Source organism: Helicoverpa armigera, chromosome 1, assembly GCF_030705265.1.
Source record: "Helicoverpa armigera isolate CAAS_96S chromosome 1, ASM3070526v1, whole genome shotgun sequence".
NCBI lineage: Eukaryota > Metazoa > Arthropoda > Insecta > Lepidoptera > Noctuidae > Helicoverpa > Helicoverpa armigera.
The window spans coordinates 12446081-12474069 of record NC_087120.1 but is presented as its reverse complement, the minus strand read 5'-3'; the positions used below and the strand labels follow the sequence as shown (position 1 = coordinate 12474069).

General features: G+C 36.7%; 2 protein-coding genes across 5 annotated transcripts; both read left to right on the top strand.

Annotated features, from left to right (window-relative positions):
* Positions 1–124: 124 nt before the first annotated feature.
* Positions 125–16410, top strand: LOC110376629 (protein SCAI). Of its 3 annotated transcripts, none has more exons than XM_021335183.3 (11): positions 125–1196; positions 1792–1895; positions 2125–2420; positions 5559–5741; positions 7507–7860; positions 7933–8168; positions 8704–8892; positions 9302–9565; positions 10954–11136; positions 11475–11677; positions 11936–16410. In XM_021335183.3, exons 3-11 carry the CDS (start codon positions 2323–2325, stop codon positions 11987–11989), a joined length of 1764 nt encoding a protein of 587 aa, XP_021190858.2. In that variant the 5' UTR covers positions 125–1196; positions 1792–1895; positions 2125–2322; the 3' UTR covers positions 11990–16410. The 3 variants fall into 3 exon arrangements, with proteins under 3 accessions (XP_021190858.2, XP_021190859.2, XP_021190860.2); XM_021335185.3 differs by having other exon boundaries at positions 1152–1196; positions 1792–1921; XM_021335184.3 differs by lacking the exon at positions 5559–5741.
* Positions 16411–17023: 613 nt separating this feature from the next.
* LOC110376635 (uncharacterized protein) lies at positions 17024–27012 on the top strand. 2 transcript variants are annotated; one of them, XM_021335194.3, is made up of 4 exons: positions 17024–17320; positions 17640–18909; positions 19831–21715; positions 23637–27012. In XM_021335194.3, the coding sequence occupies exons 2-4, from the start codon at positions 17807–17809 to the stop codon at positions 25776–25778; spliced, it is 5130 nt and encodes a 1709-aa protein (XP_021190869.3). In that variant the 5' UTR covers positions 17024–17320; positions 17640–17806; the 3' UTR covers positions 25779–27012. The 2 variants fall into 2 exon arrangements, with proteins under 2 accessions (XP_021190869.3, XP_021190868.3); XM_021335193.3 differs by lacking the exon at positions 17024–17320 and having other exon boundaries at positions 17327–18909.
* The last annotated feature ends 977 nt before the right edge of the window (positions 27013–27989 follow it).

Genomic DNA, 27989 nt, shown 5'->3' with positions numbered 1-27989 from the left:
ATAAACAACATACCTACAAACCAACTTTTCAGCATTTTATTATTAAATATAGATCTGACACACACGTACTGCATGATAATCTATTTTATTTTGGCATTAATCATTTATTCATTTCACAGAAAGCCCCGCTCAACGACGCCGACGTCACCGCAGTCTACCCAGCAATTTAACCAGCCCGAGGTCTCGGTCTGAAGAAGTTAGAACCACAAACTCCACTCCCAGTAGGACTGGACATACTGATACCCAATCATCCGATACTGAAAGAGAAGCATCAAACAAAGATTTATACAAAGAAATTCAACATTACACGCGCAATAATCGAAAACAATTGTCTTTCCAAGACGAAAAGAAAGAGCGTGCTCAGCGAACCTCAGATGCATCAACATCTGAACAAGTTCAAGTTACCGTACTAAGAGAGAGTGTAGTCGCAGAAGTACACCAAGCTGAAAACAGTCGATTGAAGAAACGCTGTCAATCAGCTGAATCTGTGATTTGTCCTAAAGAAGACGCAGCTGTTCAAGTTCCAAGTACTAGAGCTCAGGGTACTCAAACACCAAACTTTGAGCCACCAGCGACTGAACCGCCCACGCCTGTAAAATACAAGCCTATAATCCCCTCGACGCGATTACAAGCAGCGTTAGATATCCGAAGAGCTATTGCGTCGTCAAAATTAGTATGTTCGGGAACCAAGTATTACGATACTCCGCCGACACAATTACCATCCAACTACTTCAGAGAGGTGTACCCAACATATCCCTACAGACATAGTTACGAGCCGCCTCCATCACCAGCACCGACTGCAGGTTACAGCGGTGGCGACTCACAAAGACCATTCCTCGACGTAAGCGGAAAATATTGCGAGGAGTGTCTGACGAGTGGCCCTTCTCAGTCCGGAGCGCGGCTCCTGAAGGACCCGTGCATTGGTGACTTCCTGCTCTACAGAGAAAGAATTAAAAAAGAAAGAGAGTCTCGACTTAAACATACTCTGAGTGACTGGAGGCTGGAAAGCAGAAGCCTACCCAACTCACCAAAGCGTTATTTGAGGAGAAACGCATCGCAGCAGCTGTACTCTGAGGAATTTCCCTTAACCAGCAGTTTGAATGTACCGGGTTATGGCTCACTGACTACATCGTATTCACGTTTTCAAGATAGTGGCCTGTATGGCCTATCAAATATACGATCTGCATCATACCTAGGTAGTGTCTGCGATTTCCATATTTTACGATACCACTAGCTTTCAGTTTAACCCGCGTCCCTTGAAAAGTAGCCTTCCTCAATAAAATAACTGAAACACTAACATTAACATTCGAACCCGATCACTAGTCACTAAAATTTTCGAGTTCAAACAAGCAAACAAATAAACATACTATTCAGCTTTATAACATTAGTATTGATAAGAAAACCCAGTTCCATCCGTGAAGGATATTCGGTATCTAAGTGAGGTTCCATGAATTCAGAAAACTCAAGGACGCCAATTTTAAAATAACTTGCAATACCTAACATTTCGTGAAATCACTGAGGAAATTTGGAGTCGCGGGTTTTGTTTCCAAGAGGATCTGACCAACTAGCCCTAGAGGATCCTGACTGGGCTTTTTAAGTAATTATAAATAAATTTCAAAAACAAAATGATTTCAATTCCTTTGGATCTTAAAGGGTTTTCTTAACATTTTCAAGTATTCGTATTCAAGAAAGATTCAAGCAGACTTGTTTAAAAACGTTCAACTTCAAGAAATGTTCACGTAGTGTTTAAAATATTTTTTACAGCTAATAACTCTGTGTGTTTTCTTGCAGAATCCAACAGAAACGAGCCATTAAGCTATCTTAATCAAGGCTCTCAAACTTATGTGCGATTTCCTTCGCATTTCGAAACGTCTGACCAGTACGACTCGCGTACCGTAAGACACAATTTATACTATTACTAGTTAGTACTACATAATTATTAATTGTCGTATGGCAGCTATTTTTTCTACCGTTGTAGTTTCTTCACCTTGGAAAGCTTATTGCCACTTGTTTCAATATGTGTATTGCTATCCATTGCTGTTTTTCTTATCTATTATAACCGCTTTGATTATTATTATTTCTGTTGGTGGCTACAATAAGTAACCGACATTTCTTGATTGATAGGATTTTGAACGTCAGCCAGGGGAGATTAGGTTTCAAGAGCCGTATGCAGAATCGGTGCGCGCAGGCTCCTCTTACAAATACGCGAATTTTGACGTGGAGCCGCGACGGCCGAGAGAGCGACGGCCTGGACCCCCCACCTGGCATCAACCTACACACAAGGAACGACATTATAGACATACTAAACAAGTTAAACCACAAATGGGGAGGATGAATCCCCTTGACGAACACGAGCGCAAAATCATCATAGAATTCTGCCATCTCCTTGAAAAATCCAAGCAGCTTTTTAACGGTTTGCGGTAAGTGCCACATATATTTTTTTTTATGTGTATTTCAATGTGATTTTCTCTCTATCTGTCCTAATATTATAAAGAGGTATTTGTAAGTTTGTATGTAGGGAACATTTGGTTACATTTGACGAATTTGTATCTGTTTGCGATGTTATCTCGAGCGAGCTGAAGGGAATTTAAAATTATTTGACGCTTTGCTTCTGGTTCAGCTTAATAAGTAAATAATGGATGATTTTCAAAGGACAATGGGCGATTCCGGTCCAAATGTCCACCACAAACGAGACCTATATGGCTAGATAGCCCGTTAAATATAGAACATTTTTTGTTATGAAAGTAAAAAAAAATATAATGCCAGAAAAAAGTTATAGCAAAATCAAATAAAACATTTTATAGATTTTTTTCAATTACTTTTCGTGATGTTCGATTTTCGTACTTTCAGTAACTTCTGACAAAATAGGATTGTTCATTATTAGAGAGAAGACACTACCAGTTACATCGAACTTTCTTAGACCCAGGATCCGCTGAGTATATTCAAGCACTTCGTGCGCCTCAATTGGTTAGTGATTCGTACATCCATCGAGCAAAAAAATATGGGCTGTTTATATGCAAATGTGTCTTACTCATCTTAGTTTTAGATAAAGTGCGGAAATGAAAGTGGAATAAAAAAAAAAAAACAATAGGCGAGAAAATAACTAAATATGCAGACCTTAAAGACCAGAATCTGGCGACAAGACAAAGTGTATGTAATACCTATAGTCCTCTCCACCACGGGTGTCATACCGAATCACCTCCACCATAGCCTCAAATTAATTGATCTGAAAGACTCCACCTACATTCTTCTCCAGAAAGCCGCAATTCTCAACACCTGTCGTATCGTCAGAAAGTTCATGCAGTTGGATGAACAAGGCATAACACCTACACACACACAGTAAATACACTACACACTACATTTACTTGGCACCCGCCCGTAAATGTAGTCAAAACTAGCCAAAAGGCTAAGAAACAGAAATGTTTACCCTAAATGATAACATACAAAAACTACCGAAAATTAAGAATACATTTTTGGCTATAACTTTTTTCTGGCATTGTTTTTTTTTTACTCTAAATTAAGTGGACTATTTAATTATATAGGTCTCTTTCGTGGTGGACATTTGGACCAAACTTCATACATTCTTGCCCAACCTCCTTTAGAATCAATCAACAATAAACGCAACATCGGGACTCGTTAGATTAAGTCGTGATCGTAAACGTTCTGGGGGAACCAGCGACCGCACTACTTATATTTGTAGTTGGACAATAAGCTCTGAACAGCGCATTTTAAAATACATTTCATTTAAAAGTAACTGGCTTTTCAATAACTCAGTAAGATTTTGTTGCATCTACCGTAATATTATGCACTATTTAAATTACCAGTGAATTATAATAAAATGACGTGCGAACTCAAAAATTATGTCAGAATTAAATTCAACAAGAGATTTATATAAAGTTCAATAACGTACATGATTTACACTTTATTAACTTTCAAATAAATATACCGTTTTTTTATCATCACTCCATGTCCATGAAGTGGTATATGTTTAATTATGAACTTACAGACAGGAATTAATTCAATAGAATTTATTTTGGATAAAGTACAAGCTTATAAATGCCTTAATTAGTTTATTTTGTTTATTTTACTGTTGGCGCTGCATCCGTTAGTTTATGTTTAGTAGGCATTTGGCAGCTTAGTTTCTAAGTTTATTTGTTTCCGTTGTGCTTTTACAGCGAGACGAGCCAAAAGCAATAAAATCAGGCAAGTTCTGTATTATGTCGACTACTTAATCGTAATAGCTGTTTAATGTTGTACTTATCTATAATTCCTAATCTAGGAAGTAGCATACAGCCGTACGTGAGCCACCATCTCAGCGTTTACAACTATAATAGGTAAGTACCTATTGATAGTTATAAAACTAAAATACAAAAATCGTTCGTTCCTGGCAATTTATATTTGCAGTCAACGACAATCACAAGCTTGGTTTTTATTTATATAAAAATCACAGGCTGAATTTTCATTTCTATGAAAATTAAAATTTTGCAACACTACATCCAATTTGGTAACTCACATGGATTGGAATATTGTGTTTCTGATGTGTACTCATAGTGTATGTTTCAACGAATGTTTTTGTTAAAAACATTTTAGAGATTTAAAAGGAGGTTAGATAAAATAAAACAGTACCTACCTGTGTATCTACCGTAGAATGAAGGGGGGTTGGGACAAACTGCGGACAGACACTTGTTACGCTTGAAGCCGAGTCGAGGTTTACCGGCCGACACGAACCGGACTGTGCAAGTTTTGTTTACTTGTTAAACACATTTGTTAACTCACCATTGCTAACATTTTAACGTTGCAAAAAACTAACCAAATTTAAAAAAAAAATACTTGAGACAGGCTTTTGAATATCATCAATACTCATACAAACTAAATTAAGATCATTTTCACTTCATATCATTGTTTCTTTTTTGAGAGGCACAACATCCATCCAAAATGTGTATTATGTACTAAATATAGGCACAATACACCAAAAACATTCATTTGATTGTCTGATCCATCGTTCAGTCTCTGTCCCGGTTAGTTCAGGGGAATTCTAGCTTTGTCAGTGGCTATCACATAGAGCTGTCGCGGCGTAGGCAAATAATCATTTCCCTCGATTGGAATGTCTATGCGACGAATGTCATTGAACGTCAGTGGACGTACCATGCAATATGATTGCATTGTTCACTATCGCAAAGGTGACCTGCCCGAATAACTTGCTTTGTCTCTCTCAACACAGCTTCAATTGTTTACTAGCTGAACTTAGTTCATCGGTCTAGGTTTTTTTTTTATTTCAGTTGCTTTACCTCACCGGTTTTAAAAATCGATTCGTAATTTTTACCGAGAAAACGTTACAGACAGACAAAATCTCTTTCTAAGTTTTTTCTCGTAAAGTTCATTTCCGCGGAGAATTTCGATTGTCCCGTAAATTTCTAACCAGTTGACTAGTACGCACTTAGCTTCGTAGAACGAATTCACGACTAACTCTTTATCATATTAGCATGGATAGTTAAATGAAGTAGACTTGCCAGAATTCCATAATCTATTGCAATGTTTCCTTCCCTTCTCTCTCGCAGTGAGCTTCCGCAATACGGACACAAGCAATGGCACTCTTACTTTGGAAAAACCTTTGATGTTTATACGAAGTTGTGGAAGTTTCAGCAGCAGCACCGCGCTATTCTTGATTCTAAATATGGTTTAAAACGTTGGCAAATTGGTGAGATAGCGTCCAAAATTGGACAGCTGTATTATCATTTTTAGTAAGTATTCAACGCCGAGCGAACAGAAACGTATTTATCTAAGTGGAGACTATTCCATTTAATAAAAGAAAGAACTCAATAAATAATACCAATATTATTTATTGTGTTCCTTCTTTTCCCTCGTATGTATATCTCATTTATTTATCATATGTGTGTGTATAAAAAAAATTATGCTACTTTTCCGATTCAATCAAAAATGTTAATAAAAAGCTTTGCCGACTATTTAGTAGATGGTTTATTTAAAGTTAACCAACTTATACAAAGTTTTCACAAAAATATTATTGGGTCGCCAAAAAAAGCATAAACAGTAACCGACTGAAGGACTATTGGAAAATATATTATTAAAAAGCAATGAATACGACCACCATACTACCCAGCTTTCGTGGAATATAATAAAGCATTCGACTCCTTAAAGCGCAGTTACACGGAATTCACAATAAAAACAAGGAGTAGAAAGCCAGTACATAGTATTCAAACAAATATATATATAACAGCACAGCAAAGATACCACTAGAGAGCTTAGGAGATCAGTTTAAAGTACAGAAGGGAGTCAAACAGGAAAACCCGCTATCGCCAAATTGAATGCAGTGTTGAAAAACATCTTTAGACAAATGAACTGGGATGATTTTGGCATTAATACATATGAGGAAAAATTACACCATCTAAGATTCGCAGATAATCTCATCTTATTCGAAAAAGACCCTCATCTATATATGTAAAAGAAAGTCGTGTTAGTTACACATTTTATAACTCAAAAAAGTGAAAATAAGAGGGGAGACAGCTTAGACTTTTTGTCACCATCCACCTACGGGAAGCAGTTACCTCGGGACGCGGGTGAAACTGCGAGCGGAAATCTAGTACTCTAAAAAAATGATACAACAACTGGCATACTAAAGCCAGATAGCAAGAATATAAATAGAAAATAATAAATTATAAATAAAAAGAATATAAATAGCATGAATATAAATTCATATTGTACATGAATACTAGCAGAACTAAAATAATGACAAACAAAATCAAAGTTAATAGAGATATAAACAGAAGAATTCATAGCGGCTTGCAAATGACACTGGTTTCTTAAAAATAATTAAAAAATAAGAGCAATAATAAACAACATCACTATAGTAGCAGATGCTCACATAAAACACGAACACTGAAGGAGAAATGGACAGGCCACATGATGAGAACACACACAGAAAAGCAGACCGAGAAAGTCACAGAAGGTATCCAAGAAATGGAAAAAGACGTAGAGGAAAGCAGATTAGAAGCTGAAAAGGTGATCCGATGAAGGATTGGAGGAGAGGGTTAGATCTCTGCAATTGGAGAGAACTTGAGGAGGAATATGTCGGAAGACAACCAGACCCGGTAGCTGATTTAGATTAAAATAATTTAAAAAATATTACCCCAAAAATACAGTATGTTTTTGCGATTCCCCGGCTGACTAGATCAAGAAAAAAGGATTTTTTTCAAGAAGTTATTTTTTAATCGTTGTGTAATCGGATATTTTAAAATTATAATAAATCTTATTTATTCATGTATCTGTAAATTTTGTTCAATATATTAAATTACGGCATGCGTCCATGCCTGTGCACCATCATTGGTTGTTTTATAATTAAAAGGCATGCTATGACTAAAAGTGACGAGCAGTTGACACATCTTTAAAATAATAGTTATAGGTATATAGAGAATATGATATCACATACCATATCACATTGAGTGAGCTGAGCTTAAACCCTATATTAAAATGTTATTTATTTATTTGCAGTTTAAGAACAAGCGACACCGTTTATTTAAGTGAAGCATTCTCATTTTATTACGCAATTAGAGGCAGAAGTTATTACACTCAAGCATGTAAGGAGGACAAGTGTGAGCTAATGGTAAAGAAACTTCGCTACTATGCAAGATTCATAGTAGCGGGTTTACTTTTGAAAAAAGTAAAATTAGTAAAAGATTTATTAAAAGAGCTCGACAAACAAATAACTGAATACGGCAATGCGTACCAGCCGGATGATCAGAACGAGTGGAGGATTGTAGCAGACGAAGTCAGGTCTTTCATTAAAGTGGAGCCGGTTGTGTCCGTGCACCACCCTGACGAGTACGTGGTAATCCTGTCTCACCGGTAAGTTGTAGCACCATGTTACGATTTTTTTCCCACAGCTGTTTCACCGAATATGTTGTTTTTCTTTTTTAGCCTCAGCCCGCAAGTGACGCCCCCGGTGGAAAGGACTCCATCAATGATTCTCTCGCTGCAAGAGGTGCTGATTATTGGCAGCAATTCTACGCAGGTCAAGTTTTCAGAGCTGACCATGGATATGTTCAGGATGATGCAAACTCTTGAACGGGAGCCGTCTGGCGATATTCAACACATCTATGACGAGTCTCCGCGGCAGCGGTACCCATCGACTCCCAGCGCGGTCCACAACAAAGGTAGGCTTCACCGCGAATGTTTTGTTGACTTCATGCTCCGAACATGCGATGTTGCTCCTATTGACAAAATGCGAATTTACTATTGGTGCTTGCGCAACATGCAATCTGTGATATTCAAAATACGCAATGTTCAGGAATTATGCTCTCGGTTAGGAACACACTACACAGCTGGCTAATAACATGTAGGTAAACTGACTTGGAATTAAAATCAAGTCAAACAAAGATTGTTCACTTCTCATTTCTGATTTGCAAAATCATCATGGCATCGGCTTAAATAATGGGGAGGATAGTCGTGATAATTATAATAAGATGTACCTACAGTTATCGGCACGGATATCGAGCCATGACCTTCACCTGCGCAGAAGCGATTTACTGCCTTATTGCCTTATGCGTACGGGTGCGCAAAGCGATCCCCACTCTTCCGCCGAGAGCCCAATATCCGTGCCGGTAAGTATCTGTACTTAAATGTCTCGACAACTTTATGTTTATACAGGTTTTAAAAATTGAACTACTAATAATGTGGGGACTTTTCTAGGATACAACTTAGAGTGCGGCAGCAGCAAAATCGAAAGTCCTCACAAATACTTGCTATTCAAGCCTTCGCCGAACCAAATATTTGTGTACTTGGCGAGCGCCTGCGATGACCTGCCACCGAACGGGGTGGTCCTGCTCTATATATCGGCAGAGGGACTCATCGTCCCACCCGTCAAACATCCTGAAGATGGTAAGTACAAATTGGCGACAAATAACCATCACATTAATAGGGATAAAATGTACAACGAAGCTTTAGTGTTACATACTATAAGAGCGCGCGCACACTATAAATATTTATCCGGCCGATAGTTGATTTTTGTCACATAAATCAGTATGAAAATTAATGAACGAGTACGTAGGTAACAACGATTAGGTATTTTTTCGATATCAGACCGACTAAAAACTATGATTGAATTTCCGATTTTCTAAAAAGAAATATTTATTATTCTCCTTCCAAGGGCCGACTAATTAGTCTGTAGTGTGCTCGCAGGCTAACAGGTGATCTAAATTTAAACGATTCTGCTGGATTTATTTTTCCAATTTCATACAGCAACTTATGCAACGGATCACTTGCACTCAGTAACATGTATGTTTGACAGCTGGTGGCTACGACGTAGGAGGTCTCATCACAACATCGAAGATGGACGTGCTTCACCGAGAGTCAAAAGACGGAAAGCCATTACCATCCAAGCATAGGGAGCTTCAGGTTTTACACCCTGGTGACCTCTTCCCCTTCACTCGGCGACCAATGTGCATTATCGTGGACTCTGATAACTCCTTTATATTCAACGACATGCCTCGGTATTTCGGACAGCCTCTGATCATTCTGATGTCCCCGATTGAGCTGCCTACCACTTTATATCGTAAGCATATACTTGGTTCTAATTGTCTATTTATTTTATATGGTTCACTCTGGATTGTCCTGGCCTTGATACCTAATGTTTCTCCGATGGAATTTACAAAAGATACTTAGTTTGAAATAAAAAAATACTGTTTCTTTATAAAATCTACCTATCTATACAAATACCACTATTATTTTAAATTCAAGATTTCGTAGAATCTGACCTTGCAGAGTAGTTCCAAGTTTTGACCTATTGTCTAGTACTTACAATACTTAAAATATTTCAAGGAACCAAAACTTAGTTGTTACTAAAGCTTCTTACGTTGTTCGTTGTCTTGTACCGGTCAGTTTTGTCTAACTAAACTGAATAGGAACTTATAATAACGCTTCTTGGCAGTTGGGTAAAAAGTTTTCTTAAACGGTTCCAAGGGTACGAGAACTTATTTCAACAAAAATGAGTTGATTTATAATATATTGCTTACTGCTATTCAATTATGGATCTTGAATGGGGGTGGATTAAATATGTAGTCATTCTATGTGCCACATCATCCTCCGAATCTTTTTCCCAACTTTGTTGGGGTTGGATTCAGCTGAGTACCGGTGCTTTACAAGAAGCGACTGCCGATCTGACCTCCTCAACCCAGTTACCCGGGCAACCCCTTGGTTAGACTGGCGTCAGACTTACTGCCAATTCTATGGGCCACATAACAAGCCATATAATATCTTTTAATGATTCTGAAAATGCATAGTTCAATATGTCAAAGTTAAAAGTAGGACGTAATCTCATTTAACTGAGAAAGAAATGAGAGCAATCATAGTTGGCACTCGATCGTATGCAACTATTGCCAGTAAGAGCTTCACAATCATCAGGTCACGGTTCATTGCAGCCCATTTAATAGTTACAAGAACTGCACTGAAATCGAATATCGACATATATCCAGATATACGTCCAATTATTGTTTTTGGGTCACAATCACACAGACTTAGAAGTAATTAGGCATTAACTTTCGCATATTGCTCTTCCCAAGTCATTATGTACTTTATTAGTATTTTAGTATTTTATTTAGTATTTTATTACATGTTTTCTTTAAATATACATAATGAGCAGTTATAAAAATTCGTAGTTAACGGTTGTTTTAAGAAAACTGAACTCACAGACTTAAGAATGTTTTAATGCCAAACGTAAACTTTAATGGAATAAAGCAGTGCAACTTACCCATTACCATAGGCTACATGATTGGTACATAGTGATACATAGGCCTAAGTTCACCGACAACATAAACATCAGCTTTTCTTAAAACCACTCATTTCCCACATTGAAAATTGAACCAGAGAACTCATGAGCCTTTGGTCATTGGGCCTTTAGTTGCCCCGTCAACACAAGTCTTCAGAACCTATGTAATCTTCCAGCTTCATTAGAAGACCAGCGCGTCGAGGGCAGCTTGTTCAGCCTGTTCCTGCACTGCCCCCTGTCGGCCGTCTGCTTCTGCTGTGACATCAGAAAGATGTCCTTGATGAGCTGGGAACGGGCTCAGGCCTACATCGACTCGTATTTGGCTGAGGCTGCGATGCTACTGATAAGGAGTCGTCCAGGTTAGTTTTAGGAATAAATTCAAATAAATAATGAATACATATACACTATGTACCTACCTGCAGTTTTATTTTTGAATATTTTTCTAATTTTGGTTAATGTCGCGCAGCTATAGGCTTATTCAGCCACAAAAGAAAGTGCTTACGGTAGTTGAAAACTGCACCGACACAAGCACTGCCACAATCATCTGCCCTAGGTGCTCTGTGACCAATGATGATGATGAAGATGTGTTGATTCCTTTTCAAATTCGAATATCAAAACAAAAACTTGTTTGATCAGTTCATCAAGCATACGACCTTGCACCCAATGCGACTATAACAATTGAACGTTATAATTCCAGAGAGCATGTACGTAGCATACCTGGGCGACGACTTCCTCCGGCTGCTGATACTCAGATTTATATTCTGTGAGACGATCCTGCGCATGCACCGACTATTCCGCGGACGTTCTCAAAGAACTCGCGCATCCCCTCCGCTGCCTGAAGACATCTACGAACACCCAGCACTGACGCACATCGTCATCGACCTGGTCTCCCATCTTCAGGTAATTTAGAAAAAAAAACAATTGAATCTAAAACATGGCGCGTTCTAAATTCGAATGCGAAAACCAAAGTCATATGCGAAAGTCGCTGCGCTGTTGCTTATTCATTTGTTTTTATTTATTTAGTTACAACGGCTGGCGGCTATTAGCGATTGAATTTAAATACAATATACAATATTTGAATTAATGAAATATTTTTGAGATATTTATCGATGTTATAAGTTAGGTGTTTAGTGATAACGCTGTGACTATCATTTTCAGGTTCGAGGACACTTCCACGATCCGGCTGCTGGCCCCCCTTCTACTAGGGAATGATATAACAGGGCCTCAACCGTATCGTTTGCTGATCAGTAGTGATGAGTGTTTGTCGAGAGTCAAGTGTGTAACATGGGCTTAATGAGGATAATGGAAATACAAGGACAAAGAGTGTACTAACTTCGTCAAAATTATACGTCACTGAAAACGGTGACTAGTTTAATCTATTTAAAAAGTTTTATGCACTTATGGCCGGTTGCTACAAACAAGATAGGATTCGTTTGGCTTACGGAAGGCAGTTTTTTGACGTTGACTCCATGAACTTTAAGTCAAAATTTGTCATCCGTATGCAAAACGATTGGTTTCTTGTTTATAGGAACCGGTCATACAATAATTAAGTAGGTACCTATTGTAAGACGGACTTTACAAAATTGTGGGACTTTGAAAAAAGTTTATAATCAACTATGAACATTATGGACAATGGACATTACACAATGTAGTAAATAAGAAATAAAAGTACATCAATATGTGCGTCTATGAAGATAAACGTAGCTAATGAATTGAAATGATATGAGTAAAATATGTAAATATAAGCATTTATGTCACATTCACATGACGCTTCCTTGCAGATCTTCTACTTCACAATATATATATAACATGTAGCTTTATATGTAGTTCAAATCATATATTTTAGAAATTGAATATAAGTACATAATAATCAATTAAAATAGGTAAAGATATATTTTGTGAAAAAAAATATTTTAAAATAGTACGTTTGGAGCTATATTCATCCATTATATTTAAGATTACCATATTTAATAGTACACCTATGTACAAGATTTGGCTAACACCAAACTAAGGTATGTACCGACTTAACAAAAGGAAGTGTAATGAAGACTCCTAGTACATACCTAGTTAACAATAGACAGCAAACACTTTCCAGAGGTCTGTGTTTCCGAAATTATTTTTGCTACTTTTAATAATGCTTACAAACAAAAACGAAATTCGATTACATTTATAGGATATAATCATTTTAGGATAATATTCATAGCAAATGTATCATAAGCACTATTTTGTCAGCATATTGCCATATTTACATTTTCGAAATTTTTGCCGCATTATTGAATAAAGTTGTATATGTAAGTATATAAATTTAACCGATAGGATAGGTCATAAAATACCACTTTTATCCCAAAACCTTATATATTATATAACACAATATGAATATTTTATAATGTAGGTATATAATTATATATTTATATCTCATAAGCTTTCAGCTTATAGCTTCTCCTACACACCTATATATGTATCTATATAACCAGTTATTTTCGATAATATGTTAATATTCACAAATATAACTACTTTTAATACATATTTCGTAATAACGTAAAAAAATATTCACTTAATTTAGTAAAATTGTGACATATTGCATCAAGGAAGACAGTACATTTATGTGCAGTCTAAAAAACTTTAAAATCCAGCATAAAAATATTATTATTGAATTTGAAGTTTAAGATATTCTAATAAAACATTATACTTTATTCATTCCCAGTAGACCTTAATAGTTATGAAAAGATGCATAAAACTTTTTAAAATAATAAGTTAATAATACTCCTTATATTTTAAACGCGTAATTTTAACCAAATTATTATTTAAATTAGCATTTAAATGAACGTAAAAATACCAATAAACAGATAAGAAAACCAATACCTATACTTAAATATGTAAATAAGTATGTAATGTGTAAATTCACAGATTACAAAATGAGAACCTATGGGTATCTCTAACAAAATACACCCTGATTGACTAATTCCGGCAAGAATTTGCAAAATTGATGAGCAAACTCGAATGAGAGTCAAAATTATAACACCCGGACTTGACCAGTGTATACTCATACACACTTTTTATTGTCGTTGAACAATTAGTACAGTCTTCAACGGAATGAATGACATGCCTACAACTTATAAGTATGAGCATTTGAAAAACAAATGCATAGCAAGACGTATGCTGAAAATACGTGTGTTTTCCATCGGAATGAATTAATAAAGTACATCAAAATATTCTATATTATGTCAATGTAATAAATGTTTCATAGTCACAACGTCTCCATTTCCAATCAATATGGTTACAAGTTAGATTTTTCGTCATTTCAAATAGATGCAACGATGTTAAGATTCATATCTCATCCATGTGTCATCACGAATATTCAAATCACAGTTTAAGAAACTAAGTATTCATTTGTTTAATTGCAACTATTGAAGAACAATCAGTAATCACAAAAACATGTTTAATAAAATAATAAAACAAATTATCGCCAACCCACTTTTATTTACCGGATAAACACAAATAATAAGTCAATCGGATTACAGAAGTTTGATTTCTGGCGTCTAAAATAACATTATGTTAACTCCGTGGTATATTTATGACCACTGGCAACAGACATAACGTTAAACCCACACGTTCACAATAAACCGGCGATATTTAGGTGAACGAAATATCACTGTACCTATTTGCTCGTCTCAAGAAATCAGATCTGAAACATAAAACGCAGACTTTGAAAAAACATTGAAGGTCTTGCCATTAATCAAATAGTTGATTTGTTAAAGTATCCATTGTTAACACGATTTTACCATCAATATCCTTACAGCCAATATCTCATAATTGTATCCAATTTATGATCAGTAGTGTAGTAGTTGTAAGTTTAAATATTATGTCATTTATATTATATCAATTGTTCACCTTCATTTGTCTTCGAGATGAATATGTATTTAGATTATTTCCTATCTCTGTACAATAACAGTAGTGACGGAACAAATTGATTTAAAAAAAAACTAAAAATTCGGGACGGACTCCCGAAGGATTTCGGATCTACCGTAATCATAGTATGGGACATCACCTCAAATAATGCAAAATGTCGTACGGGACAACTTTTGTTGTACGGGAGTCCAACGTAATGCAAAAATATTTATTTTATTCTAGTTTTCAGTATTTGTTGCTGCATAGGCAACATAAATACATCATCCAGAGAGAAAGAGAGATATGGAACAAAGGTCTATCTATCACCGTTCTCGTTCATAAGATTCAAACAACCGGTGAAAGACGGACAGAGGAACAGCAAAATGAAAGTAATAGGGTCCCATTTTAACTTTTGGAAGAACCCGAAAATATCATATTACGTAAAATCCTACAATTGTAGTTACATCATCATTGCACACTTTGTATAGGATTAAATGATTCACTTGGATATTGGATATATACCACATATAATAACTTTTTATCGATCTCACGAAGTTTTAAGGGCGCTCAAACACTAGCTGACTTGGTCGCGCGTATGCATTCGAGCGGCAAAAAACCTGACACACAGTTCCAGCTGACATCGTTTAAACCAGAAGTTGTCAGTTGTTTGATGTCGCGAAAACCCGACCGGAAAATGCGCTGGTGTGAAAACGCCGTAACATCAAAATTCTTTACCTGGCATGCTACAAAAAAAAAATTTAGCAGATAGCCATCTTTAAGACATTGAAAACTTAATACTAAAAAAAACAACCAAAAATTATGAACTCCAAAATTTTGAATATACCTACCACACCTTTAGGTACATTTTGACAAAATTTTCACATGGATTCGTAATCTAAATTTAAAACAGATTGTAATTAAATATATTTTATTATCAATGAAATAAATATAGTATGTACTAAATTATTATTTCGGAAATGTACCTGTTAACTTTTGTCGTTTACTTAAACCAGTGAAGAACTAAAATACTCTTTTCATAAATAATAAAAAAGTAAATAAAAGACGTTTTCAGACATAATGTAGTACGTATTTCAAAATTGCAATAAAGTCAATAAAAACTGGTTTCACTGCTTGAAGAATTTTATCAAAAACGATAATTTTGATCACGGTTTTCGTAAACGACAGAAGTTAAGTGGCAGCTCACATGTTTGTTTAATCTAAATCTTCCATGTAAAGGTATATAAGTTAGTTAATATTTAACACCCACACGTCCTCTTAAATAAATATCTAGCTTTGTAACTTGTACGTACTCATAATGATTAAGCAAGCTATTATGTTAAACAATCATATTAAGTTTCTTTTTTACTTTTATATTTTTAATTGTTCAGTGCAATTAAATTAATTTTAAATAAGTCGTATTTTTGTATTGAGCCGATAATTTATATTTCTGTTAATTTAACACTTATCGAGTTCCGTAGTAAATGCTATAGATGGAACGTTCTAACTTGCAATATTTTTCAGGATACCGTACCCACATGCATCGTATAAAATCACTGTAATAATTTTGGTGTTTACTACGGAACCCTTATAATTTATGATATTTAATGATATCATTTATTTTGTATTTATCCAATGTATAGCTGTATAACATAGTTTGATATCACTATTCACATTATAAATATCGATATTTATATTATACAAATTTCATTCTCATCTAAATATTATATTATATCATTAAAATTGTACTTGTGAGTTTGATTTTTTCCTCCCTTCCTTTATTTCCCCTCCTCAATTCCTCCTCAATACCTTATCTCCGTTTTCCTTCCCTGCCTAAGAAGTTTTTTAGATGACAAAATCCTAGTATATTATTCATTATAATGATTATGATTTTGTATCATCATATATCATCTTCAGTAATAAGCATTACGTCAGTGAGGTGTTTCATTGATATATGAGAGAGACTTAAATTAATGATTCCGTGAATTCAACAAATCTATGTCATAGTCCGACTTCATTAAAATTGTGTGTGGAAAATTAACGTAAACTTTAAATTTAAGGCGCTATAGTAGATAGGTAGGCACTTTCAATGTCTCCTAATTAAACGTGAAGATACTAAATGAAGTTTAACAATGACTACGTATCTGTTAAATACATATGCTTACATAATGTGTGAGTACGTATACAATTATACACATATACATAAATAAATAAATGTGTAAATGTAACAGTCACGCGCAAACTGAGTCCGCCGCCCAGCCGCACCAGACACTTGGACTTCGTTCAAGGTGCTATAGGTAAGTTCACTCATTACCAAGCTGAATGACGGCACTAACCCACCCTTTTCATTCATTTACTTACACCTCAATCATCTCTAATTACAAACCTCGTAGCAAGCCTTCAAAAATCGAGCACGGTCCTATAGTTTTAACTGATGACGCGAAATACTCACCAAAAATAAATTCATGCTCAATCTTATATTTAGCGCGCTTGCTCGGACTAAGACGTGTCGGCCAGTTGAACCGGGATTCAGTGGAGATCGCCAATCGTTTTCGATCGGAAATATAAAACAAAAAACGCGTCTAGTGCATCCCATGTCAACAAACAAACACCAGGGATGGTGAGGACTCACGAGAGAACTGGCCTGATCGCTTCAAGGTAACACCGGTGCATTAGTCCAAAATAATCCGTTGGCCAATGATCATAGTACACAACTTATTCACACCTATTTCTACACGAGCCCACGCAAACATAACGTGTTTTCAGTTCGAGATTCTCACATTGAAACGAAATGTTGTGTTCTTAGTTTATACGGTGAAAAAGTGAATTTTGCGGGGTTCGTGCATTAATATTTAAAATATCATCAACCCCTCACAAAACATTGTGTTCGGCAAAACTTACTTAATTGATCTATTTTTTGTCAAATTAATAAAAATAAATTAAACAATTAAACATATGGAATCTGAATTGTCACCAGATAAAGAGAAAGATTTACCACCAGTGCCAATAAAAACATATGAATGGGAAGATTTGAGAAGAGCGCGTGAAGCGGGAAGGTACCCATGGACGCACCTGTTGAAGGCGCCACTTCAAGGTGAAATTACCGCTGAAGACATCATCAGAGAAACGACGCCAAGAAGAAGCATGTCGCGAGAATTTTCAAGGTCTCGAACGCATTCGCCGGTAGACGGTGACGTGCAGAGGATACTCAACCTTGATTCTTCACCTGGAAGTAGTCGCAAGCACGGCGAAGAAGGTGAAGATGAAGGAGTACACATACCAAATTTTTCCAAAGAAGTGTCATTAGATTCTGAAGATGATGCCATAAATCAGGCTGTGAAAGCTTACGTAGTTAAATCTCCTGAAAGTCAAGCTAGATCCCACTTAGCAACACCTGTTGAAATACCAAAGAATGTTTCCCCTAAAGGTATACTTAAGCGCCGAGTACCAGAGCAACAATATAACATAGGAGTTACTTCAGAAACCAGAGAAAAAACGAAATGCTGTCATCCTTTGGTGAATAAAATAAAACATTTAGCGGATAAAACTTTACATAAACTTGAGCGTACTGAAAATGAGAAATCACCAATACCAAAACGTAAAAAGAATGAAGAAGCACAAGAAATAAGACAGCTAAGATCTTCTCCTGGTGCAGTCCGAAGACAAAAATTCGGTGCTATAAAATTAGGAAGTTCTGATGAAATGAGTAAAACTATGGTTGTAGACACGCCACCACCGAGGAAAAAAAAGGAACATATTTACGAAGATATAGAAGACGGAAAAGATGTGCATTTCGCGCCAGATGTCGATAAACAAGACATCAATAAAACAGACGAGGAAAGTAGGAGTAACAGCAACAAAGAAAATGAAAGCCTGTTGGAGAAAAAGTCGATCGCTTCCCAAGACCCCAGTTTAGTTCTGGAAAACACGAGCCTGAAATCCGACGAACACGTTATGGAAAAATTACATAAAATGGATAATGTAAATAGAGAAGCTATTATTTTAGACGAAGAAATGGATCCTGATGAACCCAATGTAGATGAAATATTTCAAAATCAATTAGATGAAAGAGGACCAAGCAACGAATCCCCAAATATCACTATCACGGAACTGACTGAAGAGGAAGCAGCAGTAACAGATGACCAACCTGCAGCAATCCCCATAGAATCATCGCCCAGCCCCAGCCCACACGATGCCAACGATCGACAACAAACAGAGTACCCGAGAAAATGGTCTAAACCCAGCAGGTAATTATATCATTTTTTAACATAATAGTTTGTACATCATACGTAACTGTGACATAACAACCGTGTTCAACTCATGCAAAGCGAACGCGCTAGCTTCTGACTGTTTGATAAATATAGCTCGCTCCGACCGATCTTCCTGCACATTGGGGAAGCTCTTAAAATTGTCATCAGTGATCAGTGCTCGCGGCTGCTTTCACGTCTGTGATTAGTTCATTTACTGCCTAGCTTTGAAAAACATGCCTAATGACTCATTGCCCGCGTGCAAATGACAGTTTGTGTAGTTTACGGGAAACGAGTAATTAAATATGCCCTGGATTCGGTAGTTGGTAGTTATGACTACACTTCGGCGATGGACTTCCGAAGGTGGCACTCCAATAGAGAGGCCTGTGAGGCCTACCCGAGAGGGGAGCGCTCAGATATTTACCCCAGATGTCCGATGCGCCTGTCAGTTTTTTCAATGTGACTCGCTTCTACCGGAAAGAGTGAATCCAGTTGGTACTAGGCCCACTTCGCGAGCTAGTAATTTTATTTCGTACGAGAGGTAAGTCAACCCACCTACATTTATTTGAAATAGTTTACGTGACATTTTATAACTAAAATTACGAACTGCAAAATTATTATGAAGAGCATCTTTCGCCCGGAGGCTGCGGCTAAAACGAGCGCCGGCTGTTGGCCTAATTGTGACTCGAGCAACGTGTGTGTGTAGTTTAAATATAACTCAAATCTTCTGCGACGAATCTCAATTTTTGCGATTTGCATTTCGTTTCTGTGTTGTGCTCTTTCTAATTAATGCCATGCGAATGATTTACTGCTAATCAAAAAGTTATATTATTTATTAGTCCATTTGCGAATGTATGTCATAATCATGCTCTGTATAAGTTATGTTACCTGCTATATTTAATATGAATGTTCTCATTCCAGTGATCACGAATATGAAATCATCGAAAAGCCTCCGCCAAACATTATTTACACTGCTCCCAGTGTAGACGAAAAACCAAACCCATTGGTCAAAACAGATGATGAACTGTCTAGTACAACTTCGTTGGAACGAAAATATTTACAACACACATCAGATGATGAGGAACAATTAGATGAAAACTTAAATTTAAATGAAGATAAAAACGAAGAAATGATCAGCGCTGAAGCACTTCAACGAGATATTGAAGACAGGTATTTTGTAAATACTCCGTCAACACTATCGCGTACAGAGTGTGAAGTAAGTACCAGTCAAGTTGATTCATCTGCATTGGAACAGTTACCTTTAAAGCGTGACAGTAGATCCAAAAATGCTGAAAACACTGACAGTAAGATTCAACAACGTATCAGAGAAGGTACAGGTAAACTAAAATCACAAGCTGGTAAACTAAAAACCAAATTACAAAGTATTAAAACAAAACAGTTTACAATGCCTGAAAAACCTAAGATAAGTATGCCTGATCGGCCCAAATTTAAAATGCCGCAAAGACCTAAGATATCTCTGCCTGATCGGCCTAAATTCTCATTACCAGATAGACGGAAATTTAGTTTACCTGATCGACCTAAATTCAACATTGCAGAAAAATTACATCGATCTAGATTTACAATGCCAGAGAGACCCAGGTTTACTGTCCCCGATCTTCCTAAATTCAGAATGCCTGACAAACCCAAAATAAACTTCCCTAGTCTTGGTAGAAAAAAAGAATACAAGGTAACTAGTGACTCTACTAACTCAAACGAGCCAACAGATGTTGCCACAGTAGAATTTGAAGCTAGAACTTACCCCCGACTATTCAATAGGAAAAAGAAATCAGAGCTTGCCAAAACGTCTTCAACCCCGACTATTAATAGGGAAGATACACCACCCCCTACGTTTACATTCACACGGGTTAAAAAACAAAAAGAAGAACCAAGTTACATCCCCGACAGCCCTGAACAGCCGCGAGAGTATGGGAATATTGACAACGATGATGCAAACTTCGAAATGGACGATGTCAGGCGAATTGAGACTACCTACGATTTTGATAAGGTGGACACAGAATATTTGGACGATGAACCTGAACCTTCAAATCTAGAACACGATCACGATAGACAAGATGCTGCATCCATACCCGATATATCACCATCTAAACAAGAATACACACATGTCATAACCGAAATTAATAATGACGAATTTTTTGTTCGACCGAGAGGCATTTCTCGCGAAGATATTCAAACAAGGGAATATTTGAGCGACGAAACACGAAAAGCGTTTCAAAACCCGAAGAATATTCTTTCCCTAATAGGGAGTAATTCGGGAATGAACGACGATAATATGTACGTCAACGATCCTGACGCCGATCCTGAGCTGATGATCGATGACAACGAACCGATGAGGTATTCAACTGAAGATTTGAATGATAAAGATGATGGTTATTATACATTTCCACCAGTGCGACCATCAAGAGCAAAGCGGAAGAAGAAAGAGGAGGAGGCAACTCCATACATGGACGATAGTGTCAACGCCAGTATGCAATTTAGTGAGGTGGACTTGTTAGACGAGCATCATGACGAACGTATCAGTTGTGACATGGAAGAAAATATTGATATGCAGGTCAATAACCACACTGATTTTACACCCACGACGGATTTGCATTCCATACATGAATATGCAAATGATGATGTTATCCAGTATCCTGACACCGTGCCAAATCAGTCACAAACGCTGCCGATGCCACCGAAAAGAAAGAAGAAATTCAATAAGAAGGATTTCAAGCATTCATCTCTAAACGACTTCAAAAATGCTTCTCAACTTTGGGAGCAGCCGCAAGAACATGAAAACACGGACGATGTGAGTAAAACCTTATCATTTATTACACACGATTATAAAATGCTCGTGGCACTTTTAACGATTGAGGCAAAATTATTATTTCTCAATCATAGTAGTTGCTATTGAATAGTTCTCTGTTTGTTACGCTATGGCGGAAAATGGCTGAAACGACTATATAAACTAAAAACCTTAAGAAATCATTGATAGCACCCGGTAGGTGGCGCAGCCAGTGTAGTTGGTTAAGCTTAATGATATACAATATGTAAGGCCTTATATAATAAAAAATACAACCGGGTAGAATGAACGGTATTTTCAGGGCTCCTTTGAAATATGTAGAAAACGAGTCATACACATAATGCAGTTTTTAGGCTTCCAAATCTGCGGTCTAAGGTATCTACGTACCATTTTTATCTTCGTCGGGTCAGCCGTTTGAGTGTTAAAAAAATCCTGGAAAAAAGATGCTACATACTGTAGCGCGTAGCGCGCTCGGGACCGGGATCTTTGATATATTTAAACTAGCTTTCGCCCGCGGTTTCACAACAAAAACTATCCTAAAACCTTCTCCCGGGTCTAAGTTACCTCCCCTCTAATTTTCAGCCAAATCGGTCAAGCCGTTTTCATGTTATGTCGTGACAACGGAAACCGGGTTTCATTTTTATATATATAGATAACTTTACGTTTATTTTTGATTGGGAGCGAAGTGACAACTTCTTCAGTATAAAAACCTATTCTATTTACATGGTTGTCCAGCCAGGAATAAAATTTAATGAATAAAACCTTAAGACTAAAGAGTTTCTAACTGCTCTACAGTACTGACCTATAGGCATTAATACAATTATCCATAAGGCTGGATAATAGGAAATATATAATTTACGTTTGCGCAGATGAAGAAATAATTTTAATATTATGTAGGTAAAATATAAATGATTTTCCCAGCAACTCGAGCTGGCAGTCATCCAGTGAATCTATACGTCGAGATGGACTTGAGATTTATTTTTGGACATTGTTGTTTCATTTGGTTTGTTGACCTAGAAAACGAAAATATAAACAAATGGCGACTACATTATGCTCATCGACTGATATACAGGATGTTGTAAGGCAGCCATGTAATAAAATAAAGTGTTCTATACTAAAACTTAAAAAAACTTTAATATGTTTCTTGCTAACTTATCAAATAGTAGTATAGCCAATATAGGCTCGAACTTCCAAAATTACAACGCGAAAAAAATAATTTTATATCTCATCCCCATTTTGCTGTCTGCCTGCCTCAACCTACTAAAGAGTTTAGCACATGTGAAATTCTTTTGAACTTCTGCCAAAAGACTACGCCTTCGCCATTATATAAATTAATTTTACGGCGATATTTTTGGGATTATCGTATTTTTATTATGTAGGTATTAGGTATATTGAAAATTACTTTAAATAATTTTGTCAATCAAAAATCAAAATGTCCTTTTTATTTGTAAAATTTTGGTCTTTACGTACATATTTTTTTTATTTTTCCGCAATAAAATAATAATTAAAACAATAAAGGGACTAAAACCATATTATCTTATTAAAAAGGTACCGAAAACTAAAAATATAATTAAGTATAAGTTTATTAACCTCATGAAATAAAGACAACACCCTTAATGACTAGAACAACTATACCAATTGTAATGAACGGCATTCGATACCAATCTTAATAGAAGACAATTAAGCCCTACTGCTGTTACATTATTGGTCCCATTTAATATAGCTTTTGTGTTGGTTCAGTTTAGATACAAGGTCAAGGAGCTATTGTCGTCATTGACACTACATTTGCTTCATTCAAAACAAGCGTCAATATTCTAATTGGATTTATTTTAATAGCCACAAAATCAGTTAATATGGCAACAAGTTTTAACCAACATAATCAAATATTTTTATCAAATCCACTATATTGATGTTTATTACATTCCAGATCATTGTTTATCGCACTGAACACGAGTATATCGTACCGCAAGAGTACGTGCATTCAACGGTCCACGAGCATAGCCCGGTACCACCGCGGCGTACCCGCTCCAGAAGTTCCAGGGGAACCTCTCTCTGTGACGACGACCGCACATCGCATGGTGCTGAGTCTCTAATACTCGACACTAACATAGCACCCACTGAAGAAATTGACATCGAAAGAGAAATTCGTCACGAAAGCCCTGGATACGCAACCGTCGACAAAGGCCCATACGCACCCAGCAAAGGTGTAAGACGTTCTAAAAGTAAGACCCCACCTAGACGCAGGAAGAGCAATAGCTCAGAACGTAAATATTATACGGTCGGATCCACAAAACCTGTCGGGCCTGACCGACCACCACGAAAGAAGTCGTCTACCAGTCTTATGACATTAGACAGCTTTACTAAACGATCAGTGAGTGGAGATTTGACTCAGTACGTTGAAATAGATGAACCATTTGAAGAAGTTCACAAAGACTTAAAATCTGGAGAGGTTGTTAACAAAATGAAAGATAGGCCCTTGCCGCCTCCACCACGCCCACCGAGAGGATCGAGGCGAAGAAGAAGGGATAAAAATAATCTCCAACGGGATATTTCTACAGACGCCGAATCAATAGGAGTACCCCGTGATTTCGATGAAAATCAGAAACAAGACGATGTCATAGAAATTGAAGTATCTACACAGACTGACCCACTGCCAGATGATGTCATTTTCGAATTAGGTATGGATGAAAATATTGACGTCTCCATGTCCAGCTCCTTAAGAGACATTGTCGATGAAGATTTTATGCATTCTAAGAGTCAATCAAGAGCCGATGAAAGTCCTCGCGTATCACGGCCAACATCCCGTTCTGATAAATCTAAAAAGCTTTCTGACCCAAAAATATCTGAATTATCTAAACCAACTCTCGGGCGTACATCGCCTACAGTTATATTAGTAGAAAGACGAGTGTCGAGTCCAACTAGGATTAATGAACGTGAAGAAATGCTAACCGAGGCTTCGTTGACTGTTCAACCTATAGACATCGATGATTCACATATCCCAGATGTTCCACCACTACCACGGTCAAGAGGTATTTCAGGCACTATTCAAACTCAAAAACCTACAGCGACGCCGGTTGAAGAACAAGCCCTCGAAAAAGTAAGTGACACATGTCGGGAAGTCCAGTTAGATAACTTAGTGACTCAACGACTACAAGTGAAAGATTTAGATGTGGGTCGACTAAATGTATCTGAACTGCAAGCCAATAAAATTTTGGTGTCAGATATAGAAGGAATGACATTACAAGTCTCAGAATTAGATTCGAAATCTGGGCACATTTCTGTTAGCGGAATTGAGTTTTCCCAATCGGTCATAGACGAAATTGTCAAAAAATTCGCTGAAATATCTACAGCACATGCTCCTCCACCTCCGGCAGCTCTAGAAACTATCGAACATCCAAGGCCGGTAAGTAGGGAAGAACACACACAGACTGACGATTTGCCTGTTGAAAAAGCTTCGGAAACCAAAGTAGAAGAAGTTAAAGTGTCTCAAGAAGAGGCGCCACAAACTCCTCCCCCTCCTAGGCCTCCTAGTGCTGAGGATGCAGGAGCTCCACCTCAAAGACCTCCTCCCCCCGATTTAACCCCGTTGTTGTACTCGTATCTCCAAGACATAACCATACCTCCTGCTTCTTTCTTCCCTGGTCGTACGCTAAGGGAACGACCTCATTTTGAGTTTCATGACTCACAACACCAAACCCCTCCGCCACCAACAAGGCGTGCTAAAAGGAAACCTGCAGCTCCTCATTCTGAATCTAGTTCTGACGATGGTAGACCTCGTCCTTCCCCACGTCGAATCGCGCCCCCTGTCAGATCCCATGAGCCCACTATAACTGAAGCAGGAGCGCAATTTCTGCGTGTTTGCCACTCTTCAATTAGTAGGACTATAAGGAGCATGTTCAACTCCTTCATGTCGTACATTAGTGGCACGGAAGACAAGAAAGACGTGCAAATGGCAATGGTTATATTCCTCGTGCTGATTGCGGGCCTGATCATGTTTGGACTGAGTGACAGCCGGGCGGTGCACCATCACCACTGGGAGTTCTTTAATCCACCAGATGGGAAGCCTTGATCTTAGTGCCTCATCGTGTATTGGTATTTATCAATTAATCTTGTAGATTACGAAATAGTCTTAAGTTCGACGGGCTTGTTGGACGCGTTGTTGTTGATTTAATTTATGATGAGGGCCATCGTTTACACGGTCTCTCCTGAAAATGTATAATTATGTTGTATTTAAAGAAACTATATTTATTTATTTGTAGCACCTTTATGATATCTAGTCACTTTTCCTTAAATTATATTTTCCACATTGTTAAAGATTGTCAAGAAAGCGTCCAAACAAGTCTGACTAATTAATTGTCGTGAACTGTATGATGCAACGTTTTATGAAAAGAAGTAAAAAGCATTTTATGCAAAGCAGACTTTCCACTACAGTTTATTTTTAATGAACACTTTAGTTTTATTATAATTTTTAAGTATTCGTTTAATTTACTAAATGTCCAGATGGTGCTTGATCTTGCAGTACAAGACCTCCACATATTAATTACCTACATATTTATTTCGCTTTCCTTATAACAACAATAGTAACAATTATATGTAAATCACGCATTTTTTTGTCATGGCTCTCGACTTCCTACCTAATGATATATTATTCGCAATGTGAAAACCTAATTTAGTATTTTTAATTAAGGACAGAACCACAACACTTATAGGTAACGTAGAATATACATATCTATTCTAAAAAAGGTACGAGCACCATAACGGATCGTTTGTTTGTCACCTTATATAGAACCCGAGAGTTTTATAAAAATAATTATGATAACTTAATTTGTGATTTTAACATTATTAGGTGCAATTTTTGTCAAAATGTTTTAAACAGGCATTAGCTCGTAATAGAACCACCTGCAAAAAGTATTAAGTCATTGCACCTAATAATGTTACATTATCTATGAGAAGTTAGTACGCAGGCCGAAATATGTTACGAGAACTAAATTTCTTAAAAATATCTAAAGCACTGTTCTGACTACTGATTAATTATTAAGTGTAGAAATGAAGTAAAGAGTACGGTCAGTGAAATTGACAGATCTGTTTACTAATTATTACACCGCTGATTAGGGGTGATTGACCCGTCGTATTTTTAATTTTTCTCCTGTGTATTAATTTTACTCAAACCATATACTGTTACCTAGTTATATAATACATATTAACCACACTGTTAACGTAGTATTTCAGATGGCGTTATGCATTTTGTAAATTTCCTTTTTTTGTTGTGTAATTATGAAGGAAAATAAAATTTGTTAAATAAACTGTGGTTCACTTAATTCAATATTCATTTGATTTTTAAAGATGAATGCTTCATCGTGCTAGACATTAGAATTTAATGAATATTCACTGAACTTACCTCTTCCATAGATATTAATTTGTAGAATCAGGCAATCACATGATGATCGTAGATTGAATGCAAATCTTTGAAAGGAAGGTGCTATGGGTAAGTTATCGTCAATACTGCATTGGCTAAGTTCTAAACGGGTAAAATGGAAACCTTATAATATTCTCAATTCGTCATTATCTGCATATCGACAATATTATTATCGAAGGTGCTAATCCACTTCTATAAAAGCTTACGTCCTATACAAAGTTTATGAAAAAAAGAGAAAAAAAAAAACAAAGATTGATTTCGGCTGTTCTGTTTCAGTTACATAAAATTAGATCGTTAAGTACATAGTACGCAGAAATCCCAAAACAATGGAACAACGCACGACCTACTGAGCACACAGATAAACAAACAGTACATACATTTATGTATATGCCTTGTTATCATTGTAAGGGCTGATTTTTCAATCATCAGTTAACTTCTATCTGAGGAATAAATATGGCGGTTTGACATATTTTCCATACAAAAGCTGTCAAAACGTTAAAAATATTCCTCAGATAGGAGTTATCTGGCGATTGAAAAATCAGCCCTAAGGTATATAAATAGGCGGCTAAGAGGAATGGACGCTAGCCAAGACGCAACAAATTACAAGACTTCAACCTAACCCAGTTTATTGGTAAGGTCATCAATATTTGGGATCAATATTTGGGAGTACTAATGGGAAACTTATATTCCGAATCACGTCTGAAAAGTAGGTTTGGCGACAATCATCATCAGCACCTGCCTAGCCGTTTCTCAACCAAGTTTAAAGATAATAGATACAGAACGGAAAAATGATATTACTGAGTGATCAGAAATGAGATGCTTGATTGACGACTCTGGTATCCGACTTTAAGTACTTATATAAAA